Source organism: Pelodiscus sinensis, chromosome 4, assembly GCF_049634645.1.
Source record: "Pelodiscus sinensis isolate JC-2024 chromosome 4, ASM4963464v1, whole genome shotgun sequence".
NCBI classification, from domain to species: domain Eukaryota; kingdom Metazoa; phylum Chordata; order Testudines; family Trionychidae; genus Pelodiscus; species Pelodiscus sinensis.
The window spans coordinates 131,177,261-131,202,535 of NC_134714.1; the positions used below are offsets into that span (position 1 = coordinate 131,177,261).

The window sequence follows — 25,275 nt, forward strand, 5'->3', positions numbered from 1 at the left end:
TCCTGGTAAAAGAGTGCGTTTCTTAAAATAAAAGGTTGGCTTGTTTTGTTTTACTCCCCGGCCGTTTTCTGGGGGGGTTTGTGATGAGTGTGGAACTGTCAGACCTGGATTAAAACCACAGGAACAAATGATTTGAACGCAGGCTTGTTTCAACACCGAGAGAAGCCGGGAGTGCAAACCCACCCGCTGTGACAGACTTCCGCGGGGGCCTTCCTCGCTGTGGGCATGGCTCCATGGCGAACAAGCCACCCTAACAACCTCCGGCAGCAAGTCCGAGAGCTCGGACCGCGGTTCCGGTGACCAGGCTGGGGTTTGCTGGAGCTGACCCTTGAGCCGCTGGCTGGGTTTCAGAATCCGGCCTAATGAGCTGCTGATGCTGAAAACAGGAACCTGATTCTGAGACTCGCTGCGGGTTCCTTTTGTGGTATTGGTGTAGCCTCTGGGCCTGGCTTCCAGATGTGCAGTGGGGAGGAAGGCCCTGCCCTGCCTTGACCTACAGCGAGAATAAATACTGAGGTGACTAGGAGGCAACAGGGCCAGGAGGCTTCTAATTTGTTCTGCTTATCAGTGGCTGCAACCAGAGGCGTTGGCTTTTATTTTTCCTGTTGGGTGCTCCACCCTTGCTCTGCCCTGAGTCACTGTCCCTCCCCCCATCCCCGCCCCGCTGCTTCCTCCCCCTTCCCTGAGACTCTGCCTCCTCCCACCCTGCTCCACCCCCTCCTGCGGCTCCACCCGCCCTCTGCCTCTTCCCACCCCTGCTCCACCCTCCCTCTCAAGACCTCCCACCCACCCTACACCCACTCCTCTCCCATCCTCCGCAGACCCTCTCCCACCAGCCACCAAACAGCAGCTCGAGGCCCCCGCTGAACAGCTGTGGCTGGGGAGTGCTGAGCACACCCGGTGCCTGAGCCCCAGGGCTCCCCAAGGGTCAGTGCCTATGGCTGCAGCCTCGGCTCTTGTACCCCACAGAGGTGTTCTGTGCTTGGCTGAGCTCTGTGTGGATCTGGTGCCCCTGGCGGTCGTGGGAGCCGGGTGTCTCTTTGCAGCTTTCGTTTAGCACCCCAAATAGATGTGATCTGGGGGCACAAGGGGAGGGTGAAGTGCCAAGACAACCAATGCAAAGCTGTCCCTGTCCAGCGCCCAGGGTCTCCAGCGGCACGTTGGTAGCCAGCGTACAGACATTGCCACTGCTGCACCAAAGATGGCAGGTAGAAACGCTGGAGACCCGTGCACAGCACGGGAAGTGGCTGTGCAGGAAGCAGTACTGCGGAAAGGGATCTAGGGGTCAGCCTGACTCACAAGCTAAATATGCATCAGCCCATGTGACCCTGTTGTAAAAAAAGCCAAACATCAGTCTGGGATGCACGAGCCTCCTAAGCAAGATTGGAGTCATTCCTCTGCTCTGCTCTGCGCTGATCAGGCCTCTGCTGGAGCGGTGTGGCCAGGAAAGATGTGGAGAGATTGGAGAGGGTCCAGCGAAGAGCCACAAGAATGCTGAAAGTTCTAGAGAACATGAGCTATGAAAGAACTGGGCTCGTTTAGTTTGGAAGGGTATGTCTACACTTGCACCCTAAATTAAATTCATGGAGATTGCCTATCTCCTAGAACTGGAAGGGACCTTGAAAGGTCAGTGAGTCCAGTCCCCTGCCTTCACAGCAGGACCAAGTACCATCCCTGACAAATTTTTGCCCCAAATCCCTAAATGTTCTCTGCAAGGATTGAACTCACAACCCCAGGTTTAGCAAGCCAATGCTCAAACCACTGAGCTATCCCTCCCCACCCTTGTTTGAACTAGGGATGAAAATGCAGGCATTCGAAATACTCAGTGAAGTGAGGATTTAAATATCCCACGCTTCATTAGCATGATCTCGCCGGCACGTTTCTCCAATCAACAGTTGTTTCTAAAGTGAAAGCGCGCGCCGGGACGCATTAGTTCCAACCAAACCCCTTGGTTTGAATTAACGTTACTCCTCATTTTTTGTGGACTCTCCATCCCTGGAAATATTTAAGAGCAAGTTAGACAGACACGTGTCAGGGATGATCTAGACGGTGCTTGGTCCTGCCGTGAGGGCAGGGGACTGGACTTGATGACCTCTCGAGGTCCCTTCCAGTTCTGATTCTATGGCTCTAAATCGATACCTGCCACGGCCTCACCTCAGAGGCAGCCACAAGTACACACCAGGCATGGGATCCCTGTAGGGACAGTAATGCAGATACTTAAGAAATCCGTGAAGCAATCTGGTTCATATCTATATTGTAATTTAGGACCCAGCTGTGGGCCCACGCCCCTTACATCCCTGCTGAGCACAGAGAAAGGGGAGAAGTGAAACGACAAATAGCACTAGGAGACCCTTTGCATATTTTCAAAGTAAAAGAGAGACCATCTTTTACCCCCTGATGCCAGCAAATCTGCTCAAGAAGACGACGCTTTCCAGGCTGTGCTTTTATACAAAGACCTCTTGCCTGGTGGTGACAGGCAGCTGTCTCTGGGGTGGAGCACAAGGACTGCTCATCCAGGAATCCCTCACCCAATGCTGAGGGGGGCTAGGGATCTCTGGCCTGGTGCTGAGATGCAGCCACCTCTGGGGTGGGGCATGGCGGAATGGACTCTGTATCGAGTAGGAACAGAGTTTATAAACATTTCGCAACAGACTGAACATCTCTGTCCCTCAGCGTTTATCTGTCTCGTCATCTTTTGCTTGTTTCTCTCGCCCATTTGATCCTGATCTCTTTCCGTTTGAACTTCCCCTTTTTGTGTCCTTACGCGGGCACAGGCCTGAGGCTGTTTACAAATGCTGGGTGCTAGGCAGCTGCAAGTCTTAGAACTTCTGCCTTCCAAGAATGCAAACAGCTGCCCTGAAGACACCAAAAACGTCAGGCCCACAGGAGCTCTGCCCCAGGGCGAGAGAGGTGACAAAAAGTGGAGTAAGTTGAGGCACAGGCTGTCTGAGCCCTTCTCTGTCCTGCCACAATGTGTCACCAAAGCCTGCCTTGTGTCGGCCAAGCAGTGAGAGCGTTGCACAGCAACACAAGTTGGGTCAGGAATATCACCCTGCCAGCCCTGCAAGAGAGTTTTGTCTTTCCCCCTCCCTCTATTGTCGACAAAGAGCCAAGGCGGACTCCAGCTCTGTCTGCATTGGGAAGGGTTGGTGACAAACGTCCTGTCGATCCGCAAAAGTCACCAAAAGTGAAAACCCTTCAGACTAGTTTTTCTGCCTCCCCTTGTCGACATGCCCTGGCCACATTGCTAGCCCCTTGTGGGGGAGCCTGCACTACCCTGCCTTGTCCAAAGTGCAGCTTTCTGGCCTGTTTCAAGTCTGGTGTAACAAAGCACACAGGCAGGGCCCGAGAGTCAGGAACTGTTTTGCATAACCATGCAGATTAAGCCTGGTACACGAGACCCCGTCAAGAACTCACGACAAGCAGCCTTGTGCCGGTACTTTGGTTCTGATAAGGACAAAGTATAGATGCAGCCATAAAACTGTTAACTGTGCACACTGCAGTAACATCCTGAGTAGCAGGCTGTTCCCTAGATAGGGTCATTGGGCATGTGATGTAGCTACACAACACGTAATCAATTGGTAAATATTATTAGAATGACCAAGTCTCACTTTGCTATAAATTGGGCTTAGTAAGAACAATTGATGGGAGGGAATGGGGGTCGACCCACACGTCCTGCTCACGGTAACTAGGAGTGATTAGACCCTTCCCACCGGCTACATCAGTGCCTGGCGTTCCATTGCGTGGGAAAAGACAGAACCACGACTTCCTGCACAGCACTGTAGGTAGCATACGGGTGAAGTGTAAGAGAATTAGGCTTTACTATTGTATAGAGCAGATCTTCTAGTAAGTGCTTTTGCATTGCTTTGCGCTGGTTTATTTGGCTTTAGAATGATAGTATTTGAGGTTTAAATTGTAGAGTCGTTATTCTTAAGGCTTGTAAACTTAAACAATTTTACTAGCTGCTTAAAGCTTGCAATAAATAAGGAAGTGGTTAAGTAGCCCTGAAGTGTACTGATTTCCCTTGGATCTGAAATAAATCGAACCACACAACACACCCTGATGACAGACAGAGCAAAGCAATGTGGATAAGCATCCCACAGGGCAGTGCTGAGGGAAGCTAGAGCTCATAGACTCATAGTCTCATAGACTTTAAGGTCAGAAGGGACCATTATGATCATCTAGTCTGACCCCCTGCACAGTGCAGGCCACAGAATCTCACCCACCTCTCTTAGAATAATCCTCTCACCTATGTCTCAGATATTGAAGCCTTCAAATACTTTGAAGGCCCCAAGATGCAGAGTCCTCCAGCTGTGATCTGTGCTCCATGCTACAGAGGAAGGCGAAAAACCTCCAGGGCCTCTGCCAATCTACCCTGGAGGAAAATTCCTTCCCGACCCCAAATTTGGCGATCAGCTAAACCCTGAGCATGTGGGCAAGACTCACCAGCCAGACACCCAGAAAGTTCTCTATCATCCCTCCATTGACCTATTTCCCACTGAAAATGAATGGTCAGTTAGTTACCAAGATCATGTTATTTCATCAAACCATCCCCTTATCACAGAATCATAGAACTGGAAGAGATCTCAGAAGGTCGCCAAGTCCAGCCCCCCACTCTAGGCAGGACCAATCCCATCTAAATCAACCTGGCCAGGGCTTTGTCAAGCCGAGACTTAAACACCTCTAGGGATGGAGACTCCACTACTTCCCTAGGGAACCCATTCCAGTGCTTCATCACCCTCCTAGTGAAATAGTTTTTCCTAATATCCAACCTGGACCTCTCCCACCACAACTTGAGACCATTGCTCCTCATTCTGCCATCTGTCACTACTGAGAACAGCCTCTCTCCATCCTCTTTGGAACCTCCCTTCAGGAAGTTGAAGGCTGCTATCAAATCCCCCCTCACTCTTCGCTTCTGCAGACTAAACAGACCCAAGTCCCTCAGCTGACCCTGCACTTCTTGGGATTGCCTTGTAACGCTGTGAGCTCTCTGTGCTGAGGAATATCAAAACAGCACAGCTGTCTCTCCAGCCCTCCCCCTGCAGCAGCAGTCTGCCTGCCGCCATGTTCCCAGTGCAGGGCCAAAGAGGAGCATTCCAATGATTTGTTCTTTGTTCCCCAAATGGAGCAGCTCACTCACCTGTGAGATATTTCTGGGAGCTTTGAAAGGGGAGGGGCGCATGCCTGCAGGGCAGCAGAGGTCTCAAACCACTGAGCACAGCTATCAGGGCAGGCACTGTGGGATACTGGCGGAAGCCAGTTCTCTCAACAAAACAAACAACAGAGTCCACACTGATCAAGCCTGCAGATGACACAAAACTGAGGGTAGGGTTGCCAGGTGTCTGTTATTGACCCAGACAGTCCAGTATTTTTGCCTCCAGTCCGGTAAAAAATTTCAGAAAATAATGGACACCTAAAATGCTCAGTATTTTCTGGGTTTTTTCCCAGCCAGGAGGTGAAAATACCGGACACCTGGCAACCCTATGACACACTCAGCAATTTGGCCCAGCCCCCAGCCTCACCCCCAACACCTTCAGCCCTCCGCCCTCAGACCTCCTGCTTACCTGGTTCTGCAGAGAAGCTGCATTCTGGCTTGATCAAGAAAACAAAATGGCTGCCAGCAAAAAGTTTAAAGACCAAGTGGAAGCAATACTCAACCGCTTCCCTGTTCCTATCCCTGTTCTGCCTCTGCATGCACTCTGAAAGGGGCCATGCTGGGTTATTATTTATTTATTTGTTTGTTTTGTTTTTCTTAATAACTCTTGGTCCTTTTTTTTTTCCTCAACAACTTTGGTCTCCCCTCCCTCCCCTCCGCCCAACAGAATTTTTTCCCCGTGGTTTTTTTGAGGGGGTGGGAGGTGTTCGGTCTTTTTGGTTAAACCATCTGGCAACCCTAACTGAGGGAGAAGGATTGCCAACACTTTGGAGGATGGAGCTAAAGTTCAGAGGGATCCTGATAAATCACAGAACTGGCCTATTGCCAACAAAATGAAATTCAACAAAGACAAATGTAAAGTGCCACACTTGGGGCAAAAAAACCAAATGCACCAATACAGAGGTGGGGAAACCTGGCTGGGTAGCAGCAGGGATGGAGCTAGGGGCTGTGATGGATCAGAACCTCAACATAAGTCAGCAACGTGATGCTGTTAAAAAAACCACAAAAAACCACCACACCCTACCCAAAACCAAAAGAAATTTTAGATTGCAGCAACAGTGGCACAGCTTGCAATTATGGTAGGTGACTGTGCTGTTCTACTCAGTGCTAGTTAGCCCTCAGCTGGAGTACTGGGTCCAATATGGGTGACCGCTGTATAAACGGGATGTAGAGAACTGGAAAGAATCCAGAGGCGAGCACGAAAGACAATGCCAGGGATGCTGTGTTAGCCATAAGAGCAAAGGCTGAAGGAACTAGCATGTTTAGTTTGGAAAAGAGGAATGTAAGATGATAATCTTCAGACACTTGAAAAAGATGGAGAAACATTGTTCGCTCTTGCCACAGAGGGCAGGACAAAAAGCAATAGAGCAGAGCAAATCTAGGGCTCGTCTTCATTACCTGATGGGTCGACGCTGCAGCCATCAATCCACTAGTGGTTGATTTTATTGTGCCTGCTTAGGTCTGTCTTGGAAGGTTTAGATTCAACAAATTCTGAATCGTGGCAGGAGGCAAAACTAGATGACCCTTCTAATCATATGGTCCTAGGATTACTGATGCTTTTTCACTAACCAAACACCTCTACAGAAGACTGGCTTTCGGTAAATAAAAAAAGTGTAACTGATTTTGGAAACAACCCTGACAAAAGTCACAAAACCCAGAAAACACTGACGGCTTTTACAAACACTTCACCGACTTTAATTCTCAACTTAAACAACTTTCATTCTCTTTGTTTTCCCACCAGCACTAGCTTGAAGCTGAATCCAGAGGCCATCCAGTTTCACCCTAAAATGAGTAAAGTTTGGTGAAGTTATAAGTCACGGGAAACAGAGGGTTTCAACAGAGCTCATCAGGAAACTGTAACATTTTGTTGCTGCCTTTTAAACGATGTAGCTATCGGTAAAGGAATCTTGCAGCATAGCAGGGCTCTGATTTAATTCCAGAAAGAAAAGGAAGTTACTCACCTCATACAGTAACGACTGTTCTCTGAGGGGTGGCCCCGTGGGTGGTCCACTGCAGGTGACGGGTCTTCCCCAAAGCCGCAGATCGGAGACTTTTTCATAGCAGTTGGGCTGCGCATGCGCTGCGAGCCTCTCGTGCTGGTGGCAGTTGACAGCTGAGTGCAGCCTGACTCTCTCCCCTCAGTTCCTCGTCTACCGCAGAGCAATGGGCTCCGAGGAGCAGGAAGGGAGGGAGGGTCGTGCCGCATCCACGGGGGGGACACACCTCGAAGAACAGTCGTTACCACACAAGGTGAGTAGCTTCCTTTTCTTCTTCGGGGGATGTCCCCGTGGATGCTCCACAGTGATTGCTGTGGCTGGTGGGACTCGGAGTCGCTGCTTCGTAAGGGCAGATAGAACCACCTTGGCCACTGTTGTGTCAGCCACCAATTGTGGCATGATGTTTTGGGAACATGCGGTCCGATGACCTCGTGGCTGCCCGATAAGTGTCTTTAAGGGGCACCCCCGTAAGGAGTGCCGTGGATGTTGCTGTAGCACGCGTGGGGTGTACCCTTGGGGCTGTCTTTAGTGGTTTGTTACCCAAGGAGTAGCACTGGAGGTATTAACATCGAAATGCGTCGTGGGGAGAGCGGGTTGCCCCTGGAGTAGTCCGCAATAGAGACAAAGAGGTGTGGGGACTTGCGAAATGTCTTTGTTCTGTCGATGTAAAAGGCCAGAGCCCTTCTGACACTGAGGGCGTGAAGCCGGCGTGCCTGGCTTTGGAAAGAACACAGGTAAGACTGTGGGTTCATTAATGTGAAAGCAGGTGTTGACTTTAGGTATAGAGGCTGGATGTGATCTCAAAGTCACTTGACCTTTAGCAAAGACCGTGTATGGGGGAACCATCATTAGGGCTCCTAATTCGCCCACCCTTCTTGTCGAAGTGATTGCCACCAGAAACAGCACCTTCACCGTGAGGAGCAAGAAAGGGCATGTGGCCATGGGCTCAACGAAGGGCCTACTAAGGGTCTCCAGGACCAAATTCAGATCCCACAGGGCCATTGGTGCTCTACGCGGTGGGAAGAGGTTCTGAAGGCCCTTAAGGAATCTTTTTGCCATGGGATGTGCAAACACCGAAGACCCTTCTCTGTGGTCATGAAAGGCCATAATGGCTGACAAGTGAACTTTTATGGAAGACACTGATAGGCCTTCACTCTTTAAAACGTATAAGTAGTCGACCATCGTGTGGATTGGTGATTTGTCTGGACTGAGCTCTCTTTGACGACACCAAGATGCGAAGTGTTTCCATTTTGGCTGGTAAGTTGCTCTAGAGGCGTGTCCCCTGCTATGCATGAGGACGTTTCTGACTTGTTCCCAACAGGCTACTTCCGCACCTCGAAACCAGACAGGAGCCAGGCCTGGAGATGAAGGGTGTGTGGATCTGGAAACAGTAACTTGCCTGTGTTCTGACAGAGGAGATTGTGCCACTGAGGGAGCGGGTGGAGTGGTTTGATGGACATGTGCTGTAGATATGGGAACCAGGTCTGTCTGGACCAGGATGGGACTACTAGGATGACCTGGGCTGCATCCAGATAGGTGCAAGATTCTGGAGATCAGTGGTATTGGCAGAAAGGGAGAGTATATCAGTTCGTCCCATGGGATTAGGAATGCGTCTCTCCTGGATCCCTTCCCCAGCCCTGCGCGGGAGCAAAAGCCAGGGCATTTCTCATTCCTCAAGTTGCAAAGAGATCCATGGTTGGATAGCCCCACCTGTGAAAGGTCCTTCGACGTGCCCGTGGCTTTGGAGAGGCTGATTTGTACTTCGGGATCTGTGAGTCTTGACCCTACGCCCCTTCTGCCTCGGGCTGTCAAGCTCTCTCCAAAAGGAACATGCAGAGCTGAAGCTCTCGGTCCCTTCGTGCTCTGGCAGACAGATTTTGACATTGCTCAATGCTGAAGTTCAAAACAAACAGGAAACCTGAAACGATAGCTTAACGTCACAATGAAATGAAACAATAACCCCCCCCCCCCCAAAAAAAAACCCAACAACGAGTCATTAACATTTTTCTGATATAAATACATTGAAAAATTGTCCAACTCAAGGGTCATTTTTAGATTAGACAAATCAGTATATTTCTGCCAGAAAAGTTTCATTGGACAATTCCCTCCTGTCTCTGCTTCAGATGTCTCTCAGCAGCTCCTTGAAGGTGCTTTTCTTTTTCCTCCCTTCCTTCCTGCCTTCCTTCCGGTGATAATTGTGCTATCCACTAAAGCAGAGCCGTCCGTTATCAGCTTCTGCTTCTAAGAACCTTCAACCTCCATGCTGGGGTTTCATTCTGAATATTGCTTGCAGCTAGCTCCTGTCTAGGGATTTACCCTTTTTTATTTTTAACATCAGACTCTCGCTCACATTCCATTTCTCGACAGTTTCAATTTCTGTTTCTGTCTTCCAGGAACATTTCTCTGTCTTTCACCGGACCCCTTCTGTCTTCTCTTCTGCCGTGTCCTGCAAAACATGAAGCTCTTCAGAGACACAACGCATCTTCCCACAGGACAGCTGGTTCTTTTGGGTCAGGCAAAAAAACCCACCAACAACAAAAAACAAAAACAAAACTGGCCTTATTTGGTCTCCCAAGTGTCTGCTCAGCCCACATTTCTAACATCAAACCAGCGCATTGTTGTTGCAAAGTGTTTTATTCCAATTCCCCGGCCTATTAGAGCCGGCGAGTGTGGACCTGGTACCCTACAAATGAACAACCCCATATCCCATTCCTGGCCCTCCTGAAGCCAGCTGGACAGGGTTGGAACTGGCGTTTCCTAGAAAGACAAGGCCCATATCCCATTCCTCACCAGCCAGCCTCCCAGCCATGAGCCAGGATCAGAATGGGCACCCCCTAGAGTAGAACAGCCCCCATCCCCATTCCCTCTGCCATGGGGCTGGATTGGGGTCAGCTTCTCCTAGAGAGGAAAGGGTCCCTATCTCATTCCCCACCCATTAACCAACCAGTCTCCTCACACGGGGCCCAGACCAGAGCTGGTGTCTCCAGGAGAGGAAAGGCCCCATGTCCCATCCCCCAGAGCCAGCCAGCCCCTCCTGTTTCAATACATGTATTACTGTTTTAGCTACAAACCACAATCATGTGACACGGACAGGAGGAGGAAGAGTTTGCTTCCTCTCCAGACAGATAAGCTGAATATATGGGGCGAGCAGACGATCCCTCAATTGGGCTTGGGCTGTGGTTATGGAACAAAGAAGACTCACGGGCTATGTCTAGCCTGGCATGATTTTCCGCAAATGCTTTTAACGGAAAAGTTTTCCGTTAAAAGCATTTTTGGAAAAGAGCGTCTAGATTGGCAGGACACTTTTCCGCAAAAGCACTTTTTGTAGAAAGGCATCCGTGCCAATCTAGACACGCTTTTGTGCAAAAAAAGCCCCAATCGCCATTTTTGCGATCAGGGCTTTTTGGCACAAAACAAATCTGAGCTGTCTACACTGGCCCTTTTGCGCAAAAGCGTTTGCGCAAAAGGACTTTTGCCCGAATGGGAGTAGCACAGTATTTCCACAAGAAACACTGATTTCTTACATGAGATCGTCAGTGTTCTTGCGGAAATTCAAGCGGCCAGTGTAGACAGCTGGAAAGTTTTTCCGCAAAAGCAGCTGCTTTTGTGGAAAAACTTGCCAGTCTAGACACAGCCACAGTGAACGTTTCTTCCTCGCTCTACTCCATTAGCATCTGGCTTTCTCCCAGAGGCATGAAGGCTGATAGTGTTAGTACCTTGTTGGCCATGTCTACTGGCAAGTGAACGACAAAACTTGTCTCTCTCAAAGGTGTTTAAAAAGATCCCTCCTCCATCTCCCGAAAAAAGACAAAAGGGCTGCCCGCAACAAGCATCGGAGTGAACAGTACTCCTGCTGACAAAGCCAATGCCACTCATTGGGTAGCCGTGTTTTGTTGTCAAGTGAGCTGACAAACACTGATGATGTTGCACAACTTTTAGCAACATGACTTTAGTGGCACCCGTGTTGCTAAAAGCTGCATAGTGCAGACAAAGCCTTTGTCTCGCACAGTGGTTTCCAACCTCTCTCTTATTTGCAGACCCCTACAAATTTCAAATGGCGGTGTGAACCTCTTTGGAATTCTTAGTCATAAGTCTGCAGATGCCCGGAGATCCATGGACCACAGCTGGGATCACAGCTGAAACCACTGCTTTGTGGTAACAGCCACCTTTCACAAACTTCTTAGGCATCGTCTGTGGACTGACCACAGATTGAAAACCACCGATCTAGTAGATCTGTCCAGATTAAAAGTTTTATCCTTTTTATATTTGTATTTTAGGTTTAATGATGTAAGAAATGTAGCAATGTAGTTTAATGATGTAGCAATACTATAGTAATGTAACGTAATATATAATCCTATGTAATATTGTAGTAAGTCACATCCTCTAGTTAAGTATATATCTCCTATATTTCCTTTTTCTAAAGTTTAGTAAGTAAAGAGACAGGGTTTTGTATTGTGTCTATGTTAATGAGATTAGAAATATTGAAGGCCTGGGCCTTCAATGTGAATTGATTTTGATTTTGATTAAAATCACAAAATACTAGAACTGGAAGGGACCTTGAGAGGTCATCGAGTCCAGTCCCCTGCCCTCACAGCAAGACTAAGAACTGTCTAGATCACCCCTGATAGATGTCTAGCCAACCTGCTCTTAAATATCTCCAGTGATGGAGATTCCACAACCTCCCTGTGCAATTTATTTTAGCCACCCTGATGGTTAGGAAGCTCCTTGTTGGGCTTGTCCCGAAGAAACAGTTCTTAGGTACTGGTCTGGCTCTGTCATTCTGTTTCTGTACTTCCTTAGGTGGGTATTTAAGTTTTAAGAATGCCTGATAAAGATCTCATAGGTGTTTGTCTCTGTCTGTGGGATTGAATCAAATCCGGCTGCAATCGACCATGTGATGTGTCCTTTAAGGAATTTTTAGTGTGAAGGTTACAGTAGAAGATGAAGGCATGAATCACCCCATACAGGTAGTCACACACCACCTAGGACTCTATTGTCCTTGCAACTTTCCACTTAGTTCCTGACTGAAAAGGAAGAAAAGACTCCAGACCGCGGGTGTATCTACACTACACCACAGCTCGAAATGGCGTGTCTTATTTTGATTTTGTTTCGAAATAACCCGCTATTCCAAAACATCCCTTATTCCCCGTGGAATGAGGTTTACAGGGATGTTGCAATAGCGAGCCCAAAATAACGGTCTTTCTGTAAAGACACGGGATAGCTATTTTGGGATACTCCAGTATCCCGAAATAGTGTTGCAGTGTACACGTATCCCTTGAAAGGAAGATATATGTATATCTTCAGTGAAGCAGAATTAAAAGGTTAATTAATTTTTCTTTTTTTAAGATCTTACCTAGGCAAGATTCTCACTCTTACAGAACGAGTAAGTTGAAGGATGTTTCAAATGGGTAAAGAGTAAAGAGTCACATTGCTGAGAGATGCACAAACTATACATATAATATCTAGCTTTTATATAGAACTTGTCATTAGTACAGCTCAAAGTGCTTTACAAAGGAGGTGAGTATTAATATTATATATTATTTATTATGTAAGGAAGAAGTGTCCTTTCTAATAGGATAGAAAGAAGACATCCCAAAGCATCAGCTTGATACTTCAAAAATGCAGCTAATGCAAATTAGAGATCCCAAAAGAATAAAATGCTAGTAACAGGACCAGAAGCATTTGGATTTTCCTGTTTGAGAAACAGAATGTGCAGGATAGAGAGAATGAAAAGAGATTCCTAATCCAAGCTGTAGTGCTTTGTAAAATTATCAAATGAGGGCCCAACTGTTTTGCATATGCTTGCGATGAAAACATTGCTGATGCAGGCACTGCAGACCTGACAGCTACTAATGGGTACTATTAAAATATTTTTTTATAGTAGGGAATAGGGCATTCCCTTGGGGAGTGCAGAGTGGTGGGTTCAAGTCCCACCAACCCCGGGAGCAGTGGAACAGCCAGGAGCACAGTCAGGCAGAGCCCCGCCCCGGCCACCCCACCACCCGCAAAAGCCCCGGGCATGCATGCCTCTCCCCATCCAAAACAGGTCCCGACTCCACAGTTTTCCATAATCTGTCATAGAATTAGATTACTCTTGGCTTTATAGTTTCAAGCTCGCTGGAAAATAGCAATGTGAAATATAATCAGAGACACATTTTAAAGCATAGCTCTTAATGATAGCAATGAACTGGTGTGAAGGAAATAAAATGTTCGGTGACTTTTTTTAAGAGTTTACCCCACTCCAGATTGAAACACTAAGACCTTTTAATGTTGAGTGTGTGAAACGGTCTATCATTCCTAACCCTGCATACTGATCTAGATTTATAAAGGCAGAACTCATCACTTTGGAGAAGAATCTCAGATGAGTCTACTGCACCATTTTGTCCATGCAGAACTTGGAATAAAGAGGAACGGTCAATAAACCCCAAAGTTAATACAACTATGAGCTGAAGTCATTGCCACCAGGAAAATGAGAGACTTGAGATCACAGATACTGAGCGCTCACAAAGAATCTCTTTCAGCTTCTGTAGCCAGACAGAAACCCCCTTGTAACATCTATTTTTGCTTGCCTGGAGCATACAGGGCACACAGAGTAGAAGGCCCAGGCTGCTGTGACCGTGAATGGCTGTAAACAGAGATATGCTAATTGCTGACTAAGAGGCTGCTAAGGAGTGCTTTTGACTTAACTTATATTGATACGAACACACAGCCGTCTGTGGGGGGAGGAATCTCTCACCTAGTAAAAAATGTCTAGTACTTACAATTTAGTTCTCTCTCTTGCAAGTATAAATTATTTGAAACTTGCTTGTAAGAACTGGCGCCACAAAACGGACCAGTACAATTTGGCCTCTTAGATAAGAAAGAGGATACAGGCCCCCAGGGGTATAAAGATGGGTCCAGCAGCACACTTACTCTGAGCGTCCATCTACCATCTATCTGCTGGTCGGGTTAGGTGTTTGACCTCCCAAGGTTCCAAGGGCACACCCACCTCGTATTCGTCTTTCCTAGGAATTGAGAGACCGGCCCTGGCCTGACACGCTGGAGTCGAGAGGCACAGAAAGGGGTAAAAATTGTACCTGGATGTGTCCTTTGTCTTAAGTGTACACATAGACTTAGAGCTCTTTAAAGATTAAGCTGTCACTTGGTACCATTATTTCTATTTTCTATCTTTATTTTCTTTGTAACCATTTTTAAGATCTATATTTGCTAGCAGTTAAGAAATAGAGCAATAGCCATTGTAACCATATGATTTCTAAGCTTCTTTAATAAACCTGTAACTGTTTAAGTTTTTAACCTGACTCCTTCAGTTGCTGTAACAGAAACAAGCACAATTTAAAAGAACTTCAGCCGGTCATAAGGGACAGGTATAGGAAGAGCTTGGGCGTTTGGATTTGTGTCACTCCCAGGTGACAGATCCGTTGGGGCATCTCTCAGTCTTTCCCAGACTGCCCACTGGGAAAGGATTCTGCATCCTAGCAGCTAAAATCTGAGGTGTAATAAGCTCTTCCTATAAAGGGGTGTCTGTCGGCCTGCTGGCTACCCTCTGCGACGGGACCCCGGTCCTAGCAGTAAAGACACGGACATTAAACCTTTTCTCAGAAACACACACACACACACTGCCCTGACCGTCGGCTGACAGCCTCATAAAGATCACATCAACATCTCACAACGTAGGACATTTCAAAAGTGCCAACCTCCGTATAAAACTGCTCTATCTTTAACTAATTCATAATAAAACACTGCCGTTTACTTTTGAAGGATTCTGTGAGAACGACTGTGTGTATGAACGCGATACGGTGTGAAGGTCATTGTCAGATGGTCAAGAGAGAGGGGGGAGGATGTGGGGTGAAGACATACTGTAAAAGGCAGACTACAAAGAGACATACCGGCAGCAGAGAAACCATCAGTGCATACCCACAGTCAAGAACTGATCAGATTGGCAGAATTGATGGCTCTAACGGCAGGGCCCGCCCAAGCCACTCGCGCCCTGGGCCCCGGGAGCACGGCGCTGCCCCCAGGTGTGTGGCACATGCATGGCCCCGCCCCAGGGCATGCGTGGTCCCACTCCCGCCCGGCCAGGCTGCCCCATGCGGCGCCCCCTACAACGGGGCACCCAGGCAGTAGCCCGGTCAGCCCATAGCTTGGGCCATCTCTGACTAACGGTGAAGGGCGGACACCCCTGAAAACAGCTGATTCAATCCAGGACAGGATGAGCCTTTAGAGATGTTTTGGGAATGAATGTCAACATCAAAAGAGAACAGTGACTGGTCACAGACTGACAGTGAAATCCATAGACGAGAGGATTATAAAAGCAGGGTGCCTTGCTATTGGACTTTGAGTTCGTCTTCCCACTAACTCCTGGAGCATTGGATCGATCGACCGACAAAGGCCCGGCTCTCCCTCTGTGATCGATCTGACTGGCCACTAGATTGATCGAGACTCTGGACTGGTAACTATAACATCATCTGGCAGGACTGTGTGTGTGTGAATGATTGAAAAGCATAAGCAACTGTTGTATTCTCAATAAATGCGGTGTACTGCCTTTTCCCCTATAAAAGATCTCGTGTGCTTTGTTTAAGCATAACAGATATGTGCATATTCCATAATATATCCTTTTCCTCAATCCTATCCAAGTCTCATTTTCCATTATATCATGTGGCAAGGAGTTCCAATGACTGATTAAACATCATGTTAACCCCTCCTTCCTGAAATTCAGCTTATTCATTTGACCAATGGGAAACATGCCCAAACAAAAAACAGAGTAAAACAAACAACCGGTCCCCTCATTCTTAGCCACATTCAAGGCAGTTATGCTAGACATTTAATGTGGGCAAAATATGACCCATGTTCACTCTGTGGGGCACAGATAGGAATAGGTGGTTTGTGGGTGATTCTACCACATGCAGATTCAATGCTGCAAACTGAAGGCATAACTCACAATGTACGTTTATATCACCCTCTAGTGGCTGGAACATAGCAACATTTTATGAGTCGGTTATTGTCTTTAATCTACAACGGAATCAGACTTAATTAGTTGTGAACCAAAGGTTCCCAATTCACTTCCCCAAAGATAACTCAGCAAATGGCCACAATGTGTCAGACAAGAGGACTCTAGATAACACAGACACTCCGGCAGCGTTGAGTCACCAGGGCAGAAGTGATCTGCTAGCTTGACCCTCCCTTCTAAACCTAGGTCTGAAGGGGACAGTGTATTAATGATTCCTGAAGAGCAAGGGGTGAAGGGGAAAATTAACTTGACTTTAGGCGCTGCATCTCCCTCTGCTCCAAGGAATATTTTGATATCTCTTTAGGGACCTACCAAATCATTGTCTTGTCAATGTCACCATCAGAGCATTTTAAAAATCTTGAAGTTCATGAACTTGGATACTTAAATTTCAAGGTGGTGTAACGAAATATGAACGTGTCTTTGAAAAGGGCAAAATATGAACAGGCAAAGCCCTTAAGACTCAGCACTTTTCAAACTGGGGGCCCTGGCCAAAGGCTATTGCAGAGTGGTCATGGTGCTGCCACCCTTACTTCTGTGCTGCCTTCAGAGCTGGGTGGCCGGAAAGCAGCAGCTGCTAGTGAGGTGCATGGCTCTGAAGGTCGCGCTGCTCCTAGCAGCAGCATAAAAGTAATAGTAGCAATACTGGGACCCCTCTACAATAGGCTTACAACCCCCTTTTAGATCAGGACCCAGTGTCTGAGAAATATTGTGTGCTTTTGTATCGTTACCCTATGCTACATGGTACTTTTATCATACAGGCTGAACCTCTCTAGTCCAGCAACATCCATGGTCCAGCATGATTTGAATTAGCTGGATGTCCATTTATCAAGGGTGCGGCCAAGTTTCCCGCAGTCCCATAAAGTTTGTTTACAGCCACCAGTGCTGGCTGTCAGTGTTCTGTGCTGTTATTTAGCTCTAATTTACCCCTCCATGTTCTCCAACAGCCCAGTAAGCAGTGTTGGAAAAGCCACTAGACAATAGTGGCACCTCCCAGGGTTCAGCAAATTTGGCACTGGTCAGGTCCTGACGGCGCTGGACTGGAGAGGTACAACCTGTGTAAGTCAAACGTAAAGACGAGACATGATTTCACAGGGGAGACCAGATGTCAGAGTCCATGGCACGTTTTTCATGGCTGTGAATTTTTATATTCCATCAATCGCCCACCAAGGCATAGATCCATTAGGGATTCTCCTATCTTCTGCTTCTCATCCCCCCACTCCATACACGCCTACATGTTCCCGGGAAATAAATGGAATGCCTTCTTCCACCACAGTCCAGATGTTTCTTCTGCATTTCCTCCCCTTTTCAATTCTCACTGACTAATTCCTAACCCACTTATTCTGCAAGGTAAAAATGCCCAGCCATCTACTGACAGATTGGCAAAAGTCCAGAAATGGCCTCAAATCTTCCAGGAGATCAGAATTGACACTGGATTACCCTATAGTTAATGATGGTGTAAACCTGGAGTGATCCCCTTCCCCCCTCCCACAATGAAGTAAAGGGAATTATGGCTGGATTCTGAATTTGATGAAAATCCAGGGTGACCCCACTGTTGTTAATGAAATCAAGGCAGATTCAGGTGAACCCACTGCTGTCCGTGTAATTACACGGATATAAAACTCTCATGTAAATGAGAACAGGATCTGGTTCCTGGCTTCAGTGCTCCTAGAAAGAACTAATGGGCTGTGTCTAGACTGGCCAGTTTTTCCAGAAAGTCAGCCGCTTTTCCGGAAAAACTTGCCAGCTGTCTATACTGGCCACTTGAACTTCCGCAAAAGCATTGACTTCCTACTGTAAGAAATCAGTGCTTCTTGTGGAAATACTATTCTGCTCCCATTCGGGCAAAAGTCCTTTTACACAAAACTTTTGCGCAAAAGGGCCAGTGTAGACAGCTCAGATTTGTTTTCCGCAAAAAAGCACCGATCGTGAAAATGGCGATCGGGGCTTTTTTGCGGAATAGTGCGTCTAGATTGGCACGGACACTTTTCCGCAAAAGGTGCTTTTGCGGAAAAGCGTCCATGCCAATCTAGACGCTCTGTTCCAAAAATGCTTTTAACGGAAAACTTTTCCGTTAAAAGCATTTCCAGAAAATCATGCCAGTCTAGACATAGCCGTGATGAAAAAACAACATGGAGTCCAGTAACACCTTGAAAACTAACAATATTATTAGGGCATGAGCTTTCGTGAGTTGAAACTCACTTTCTCAGATGCATGAAGGGACAAAAAAACAGATAGTAGGGGTACAAAGATGGGAGTGTCACATCAGAGCTAATTCGATCAGAGTGGATGTGGATAAAAAGGTGTGAATATCTCAAATGGAAATTTACGTATTGTAATGAGAAAGCCGGTCCCAATCCCTACTCAAATGCATGCTGATGGTGTCAAATTTGCATATGAATTCCAGCTCAGTAGTTTCACATTGCAGCCTGTTTTTGATGGTGAATTTTTGTTTTGTTTTGGTTGAGGGTAGCAACTATCAAGTCTGTAACTGTGTGTCCATGGAGGTTCTAATGTTCTCCCACTGGTTTTTGTATGTTACCATTCCTGATGTCTGATTTGTGCCCATTTATTCTGCTGCATAGAGACAGTCCGGCTTGTCCAATATGCATGGAAGAGGGCCATTGCTGGCACGTGAGGGCATAGATCTAATGTGATACACTTCATGCATCTGGCACAGTGAGTTGCAACTCTCCAAAGCTTATGTCCTAATAGCACCATTCATCTTTAAGCGCCACCGTACTCCTTATCACTTTAGCTGCTGCAGACCAAGGTGGCTATATTGAGATTGAAAGTTTAATTCTTTTTATATTTGTATTTTAGGTTTAGTAATGTAGCAATGCAATTGAATGATGTAGCAATAATGTAGTCATGTAAGGTACATATTAACACACGTTTAACATTTTATTAAGCTAAAATTCTTTTAGATAAATGTATATTCCTTTGCTTTAAAGTTTAGCAAGTTTAGTAATTGGCCTAAGTAGAAAGATAGAGTTTTGGTATTGTGTCTAGGTTAATGAGACTAGAGGAATGTTGAAGGTTAAAGGCCTTAATTGATTGATTTGCAATGCCTTTTTGCTTTGCCCAATGCAGATACTGACGTGCTGCATAACCTCGAGAGTCCTTGTAACAGATTGCTTCTGTGTGTGAAAGGGGTATGAATGTGTCAAGATAAGGTGCAAAAGTTATTGCTCAGAACCAGATGGCCGAAGATGGAGGGTGAGCGTGGGTGAAGATTAGACAACCTGGTGTCAAAGAAGCCATCTATAACCACCAGTGTGTACCCATAATAAATGATTGGATTATTGGCAGATTGACGGGCCTTGAAGTGAAGCTGGCACCCCAAAGATGACTTGTTAAAGGATGAGCCTTCAAGAGGTGTTTGGGACTGATTAGCACCAAAAAAATAACACTCTGGTCACAGGCTGACACAGCAAAATCCATAAACTTCAACAGAGAAAAGGGATTATAAAAGCAGGGTGCTTTGCTATGGAACTTTGGGTTCATCGTGCCACAACTCCAGAGCATCAGATTGATCAACCGACAAAGGCCCTGCTCTCCCTCCGTGATCAATCTAACTGGCCACTCGATTGGTACAGAATCTCGCCTGGTAACTATAACATCATCTGGTAGGACTGTGTATGCATAATGTTTGTGTGTGTGTGTGTGTAAGTGATTGAAAAGCATATGCAACCGTTGTATTCTCAATAAATGCAGTGTACTGCCTTTTCCCCTATAAAAGATCTTGTATGCTTCATTTAAGCATAATAGCTACCTCTGAAACCTACGTGATGGAAACACGGGGAAGACTTCTTGCCTGGTATATATCATCATAACTCTATTCACTGCAATAGGACCATGCTACTTTGTACCACTTAAGGATCTGATGTCTCCAGGAAGTATCAGTCACCCTGGAATCAAACTGACACTTTTCTCCCAGGGCAACACTACTGGATGTAGCGGATGTAGTCAATGTATCAATTTGCCCAATGCAATTAGGATGGCCCCAAGTGGAGACATTGTATCAGACAGCCCCTGGGAAGAACTAGCCCTTTGGATACCTCCTATGAAATCAACCAGGACAGAAGAATTGACAGTGGGGGAAACTTTGTATCAAGCTCTCCGATTGAGGAAAAGTGACTATTGGAAGCAATGTATTATGAAAGTAGAAAGAATTATACTGTAAGAGAAAGATGAATTATGCTGTAATAATTGAATAAGTTGAAGGAATACTGTTTGTCTCTGAACAGGAAGAAGAAAAGTATGTTAATGTTGTTTGTAGGTATGCAGATCAGAGTGCTAGCCAGGTGGGCCAGAGTTAATAGGAAAAGGAACATTAGGTGTTAGGGAGAAAGCAATTGAGATAACCAGGGAGATATGGACAGGAGATTGCTGTGTGCTTGATGTGGAAATGAAGATACTTGACTAGCCTCACACTAATCATGTGAAGTTTTGCCCCTCTTTTAATCCTGTTAACTTGGCTTTCTTTTGACTGTATAAATCAAGGAGTTTGAACCTTGTGGGGTACTCACATTTTCTGGGTGCATTTAGCAGAGCAGCTTTGTTAATAAACAGAGCGGTCTGACAAATCTGTGAGTCCTGTCTGACTTTGACAGTATCGACATGCCTAAAGAGGCTGGATTTCCATGGAGACACTGATCACAGGGACCTTAGTGTAGGTCAGTGTTTCCCAAATGGTGATCCACAGAACTCCGGGCTTCTGCAAAGTCAAAATAAGGGTTCAGTGAGAAAGTTCCATTACAATAACATTTTATGATTTAAAAAAATAATAATATGATGAGATTTTTGTTTTTAAATATGTGCAATTAAACTCCATGGTGATCTCATGACCTTGTGTAGCATTTGTTTATTATTATCACCCTTACTTGTTTGTGGTCTACTTTTTCAGCTCCCTATATCAGACTGTTATGAGGGGTTCCGCAAAATTCTTTCGAGTTTAAAAGGGCTCCGTGGCCAAATAAAATTGGGAAACACTGGTCTAGGTACCTCCAGGGGGAAAATTGGACTCTCTCGGAAACATTGTATCAAATTATTTACAGAAAGAATTGACCATGGTGGAAATATTGTATCAAATTTGCCAGGTCCTGGGGTGACTGGGCTGGAAACACTCTATCCGTTTGACCCTGCTGGAGACATTGTATCAAGTCCGCCAGGAGCTGAGCACTGACTCTTCTGGCAACACTATTAACCAGGATGACCCTGCATCAAAGCCCCAGAGGGACGAGCAGCAACTGGCAGCACCACCCACCCACGCTGACCCTGGGGGACATATCAGGACAAGTACCCCCAGAAGAAGAGCAAACTGACTCAACTGGGGATGCCATCTCAAGCTGACCCTGGGGAGAGATGCTGACGGTCCCTCTCTCTGCCCCAAGCTCACAGGCTCTCCCGGGTGTGCGTGCGCCAGTGTTTGACCAGGGTGGAGCTGCGCCCGAAGTCCTTGCCGCATTGGGTGCAGTGGTAGGGTTTCTCGCGGCGGTGGCTCCGCTGGTGGTCTGTGTAGTGGGAGTTCTGGGAGAAGCGGCGCCCGCAGTCGGGGCAAACGTAGGGCCGCTCGCCCGTGTGGGTGCGCTGGTGGCGGATGAGGTTGGAGCTGCGGCTGAAGCGCTTCCCACACTCGGTGCACGGGTAGGGCCTCTCGCCGCGCTGGGTGCGCTGGTGCTGGAAGAGGTCGGAGCTGCGGCTGAAGGATTTCCCGCAGTCGGGGCAGTGGTAGGGCCGCTCCCCGGTGTGCACACGCTGGTGCTTGATGAGGTCTGAGCTGCGGCTGAAGCTCTGCCGGCAGTCGGGGCAGCGGTAGGGCCGCTCGCCCGTGTGGGTGCGCTGGTGCTTCACCAAGTCCGAGCGCTGGCTGAAGCCCCTCCCGCACTCGGTGCACGTGTTCGGCCGCTCCCCCGTGTGGGTCCTCCAGTGCTGGAGGAGGGTGGAGCTGCGGCTGAAGCTCTTCCCGCACTCGGTGCACTGGTAGGGGCGCTCGCCCGTGTGCACGCGCTGGTGCTGGGCCAGCAGGGAGCTCCGGGTGAAGCTCTTCCCGCACTCACTGCAGATAGTTGGCTGCGCTTCCCAGGAAGGGGACTTCTTGGGGGGGCGTCTGGCTGCCACTGAGAGGGGCAGCCCTGGGGGCTTTTCCCAAGGAGATTCCAGGGCTGAAGGGATCTGGAGGCCAGGAGGATGCTCAGAGGGTTGCAGTGGGACTGGAATCTGGGATAAAGTCTCATCAGACCATGACCCCTCCAGGCCCTCTTCTATGGACTCATTCCCATCGGACAATACTCCATCCTGGTCCTCTTCTATGGACTCATTCCCATCGGACAATACACCATCCTGGTCCTCTTCTATGGACTCATTCCCATCAGACAATACTCCATCCTGGTCCTCTTCTATGGACTCATTCCCATCAGACAATACTCCATCCTGGTCCTCTTCTATGGACTCATTCCCATCGGACAATACACCATCCTGGTCCTCTTCTATGGACTCATTCCCACCAGGCAGCATCCCATGAGCATCTTCTCCTATGGAGGCATCCTCATTCGAAGATGCCCCATCTGGATCTGCCACAGGGCCATCCTGCCAGAGATTCTCCTCATCTACCATGGCCCCTACTGGGAGAGAGAAAAATCCGGATGAGGCTCGTTCCCTGTGCCAAGGCAAGAGGGGGTGGCAGAAGGGTTTGCCATGGAGCAGAAAGCCTGAGGGGCAGGAAGTGAACCCACAAGCCCTTCTGCGGTGGCTGCTTCTGCCCCGATGGCCCAGCAGAGCCTTCAGGCAATCCTAGAACACTGGAACTGGAAGGGGCCTTGAGAGGTCATTGAGTCCAGTCCCCTGCCCTCACGGCAGAACCAAGCACCATCTAGATCAGAGGTTCCCAAACTGGGGGGGCACAACCCCCTGAGGGCATGTGGAGAAATTCCAGGGTGGGTGAAGGCAACCTGTCCCCCTCCTCAACTCCCCTCTCCTCCCCTCCCCCCAAGAAAGAGCCCAGTCCATCCCGTAAACAAATTCAGAAAATCCCATGTGAAATGTCTGGTATTTTCTGCTTTTCTTGGCTCGGAAGTCCACTGGAACATGCGCAGCTTGGGCTGGCTGGGGTGGGGGAAGGACGGAGCAGACTTCAAAATGGCTGCCTTAACTTTTGTCCTGGAGCACCAGCACTTTTTTTTTTAAATTTACACTGGTCCTGGGAATTAAAGGAGCCCTGCACAGTTTTTTTTGCTGCTATTTTGTGTGTGTGTGGGGGGGGAGGCATGAAGGTTTCTCAAAAATCAAAAAGGGGGTGTGATGCCGAAAAGTTTGGGAACCGCTGGTTTAGATCATCCCTGGCAGGTGTGTGTCTAACCTGCTGTTAAATATCTCCAGGGATGGAGATTCCACAACCCCCCCAGGCAATTTATTCCAGTGTTTCACCCCCTGACAGCTGGTTTGGTTGCTCTTCTCTGGCCCCTCTCCAATTTCTCCACCTCTTTCTTGAAATGCGCTGCCCAGAACTGGACAGGGGAAGCTGGGGGAAGAGGAGGGCTCTTGCCAGGGCCAGGCAGGCCAGGCGGGCTGGGAAGTGATGTCTGCCAGTAGGACTGGGGAGGATACTGAGCCAGGCAAGGCAGAAATGGGATGGGGAGGGGAGGGGGATTCCCAACTTCGCTGGGATCCGGCCTTGTCCCTTCACACCGGGCCATGCTTGGAGCCAGAGCCGCTCCTTGCTTACCTTCGCCGGCACCTGGCAGGCTGGCCCGCTCCTCGGGAGCCCGCGGGTCTGGGGGCCACGGCGCCTCCCCGCCAGCCAGCCCCCGCCCCCAGCACAGCCCTGCTGGCCGGGAAGGAAGCGGGGGCGTGTTACAGCTCGGGGCAGAGACACTCCGGGCGGAGGCGACGAGCCACCGGGCCCCTTCGGAACTAGCGGGGCGTGCAGACCCCGCCGGCCAGCTGCGACCACCCGCAGCTGGGGGAGAACCCAGGCGTCCTGCCTCCTGGGCCCGCCTCTCGGCCCAGCCCCGCGGCGGTGCCCGGGCGGATTCCAAAGCCCCCCCCAGCAGCTCCGGGCGGCGGATCCGCTCGCTCCGCTGCCCAGCGAGGCCCGGACAGGACGCGGTGCGCCCGCAACCCGGTCCCCGGGAAATCCTGCCCGCCGCAGCGTTCCCGCAGCGCCCCGCCGCCCGCCAGCCTCCCGGCTCCGGCTCCGGGACACGGGGGTTCCATCCCGACGCGGGGGGGAGCAGGACTCCTGGGTTCGATCCTAGCACGGGGGGGGGCAGGACTCCTGGGTCCCATCCAACGGGGGGGGGGCAGGACTCCTGGGTCCCATCCAACGGGGGGGGGGCAGGACTCCTGGGTCCCATCCAACGGGGGGGGGGGCAGGACTCCTGGGTCCCATCCAACGGGGGGGGGGGCAGGACTCCTGGGTCCCATCCAACGGGGGAGGGGGGGCAGGACTCCTGGGTCCCATCCAACGGGGGAGGGGGGGGCAGGACTCCTGGGTCCCATCCAACGGGGGGGGGGGCAGGACTCCTGGGTCCCATCCAACGGGGGGGGCAGGACTCCTGGGTCCCATCCAACAGGGGGGGGGGGCAGGACTCCTGGGTTCCATCCAGCGGAGGGGGGGGGCAGGACTCCTGGGTTCCATCCAGCGGAGGGGGGGGGCAGGACTCCTGGGTTCCATCCAGTGGAGGGGGGGGGGGGCAGGACTCCTGGGTTCCATCCCGGCGCTGGGGGGGGGTGGACTCTGAGGACGCGGTGTGTTAGCTGCACTGCCGGGACGCTAAGGAGCCCCCCCCCCCAGCATCTCAGCCGCTTTGTCTCTGGCCGGCGTGGGCTGCACTTTGCCCCTTTCTCCGTAAGTCCCCAGGCCCAGCCGCTAGGAGCCTCCTTCCAGGCCCGGGCGTTGCTGAATCGCTATTGGCATCCCCCAAGCCTAGTCTGCCCCCACCGGCCCTACCAGGGTGACAGCCAGCCAGAGGGCTGGGCCTGTGGGGCCAGGCGCTGGGCAGGTAGTGGCCCATTAGGGACCAGTTGGGGCCGTGCAAATAGGGGCTCCTGCAGGGGAGGAGACTCACTCGCTCTTGCTCCAGCTGAGGAGCAGGAGGGTCCTGCCTGCCTGGGAA

The 25,275-nt window shown here is 49.2% G+C and overlaps 2 protein-coding genes across 6 annotated transcripts in view; both read right to left on the reverse strand.

The window, feature by feature from the left end:
* Nucleotides 1-7,361, reverse strand: part of LOC102457786 (integrin alpha-D-like) — a 69,251-nt gene extending 61,890 nt beyond the window's left edge. For both annotated transcript variants that reach the window (XM_075928880.1, XM_075928879.1), the window contains exon 1: nt 7,117-7,361. In XM_075928880.1, the coding sequence (XP_075784995.1) occupies nt 7,117-7,361 (245 nt within the window). The remainder of the gene's footprint in view (nt 1-7,116) is intronic.
* Nucleotides 7,362-8,895: 1,534 nt separating this feature from the next.
* On the reverse strand, nt 8,896-24,339 carry LOC102459554 (uncharacterized). Of its 4 annotated transcripts, none has more exons than XM_075929055.1 (4): nt 23,883-24,339; nt 21,558-22,779; nt 9,503-9,598; nt 8,896-9,015 (listed from the first exon to the last, which is right to left on the reverse strand). In XM_075929055.1, exons 2-4 carry the CDS (start codon nt 22,772-22,774, stop codon nt 8,961-8,963), a joined length of 1,368 nt encoding a protein of 455 aa, XP_075785170.1. In that variant the 5' UTR covers nt 22,775-22,779; nt 23,883-24,339; the 3' UTR covers nt 8,896-8,960. The 4 variants fall into 4 exon arrangements, with proteins under 4 accessions (XP_075785170.1, XP_075785169.1, XP_075785171.1 ...); XM_075929054.1 differs by having other exon boundaries at nt 21,558-22,782; nt 23,883-24,338; XM_075929056.1 differs by having other exon boundaries at nt 8,941-9,070; nt 21,558-22,782; nt 23,883-24,337.
* Nucleotides 24,340-25,275: the final 936 nt, after the last annotated feature.

Coding starts and splice junctions, on each gene's coding strand:
- LOC102459554 (XM_075929055.1), bottom strand. CDS start 22,774: ATGGTAGATGAGGAGAATCTCTGGCAGGATGGCCCTGTGGCAGATCCA. Junction 9,599..21,557: donor ACGCACACCCGGGAGAGCCT/GTGAGCTTGGGG, acceptor CATGTTTTGCAG/GACACGGCAGAAGAGAAGAC. Junction 9,016..9,502: donor AAACTGTCGAGAAATGGAAT/GTGAGCGAGAGT, acceptor TCTGTCTGCCAG/AGCACGAAGGGACCGAGAGC.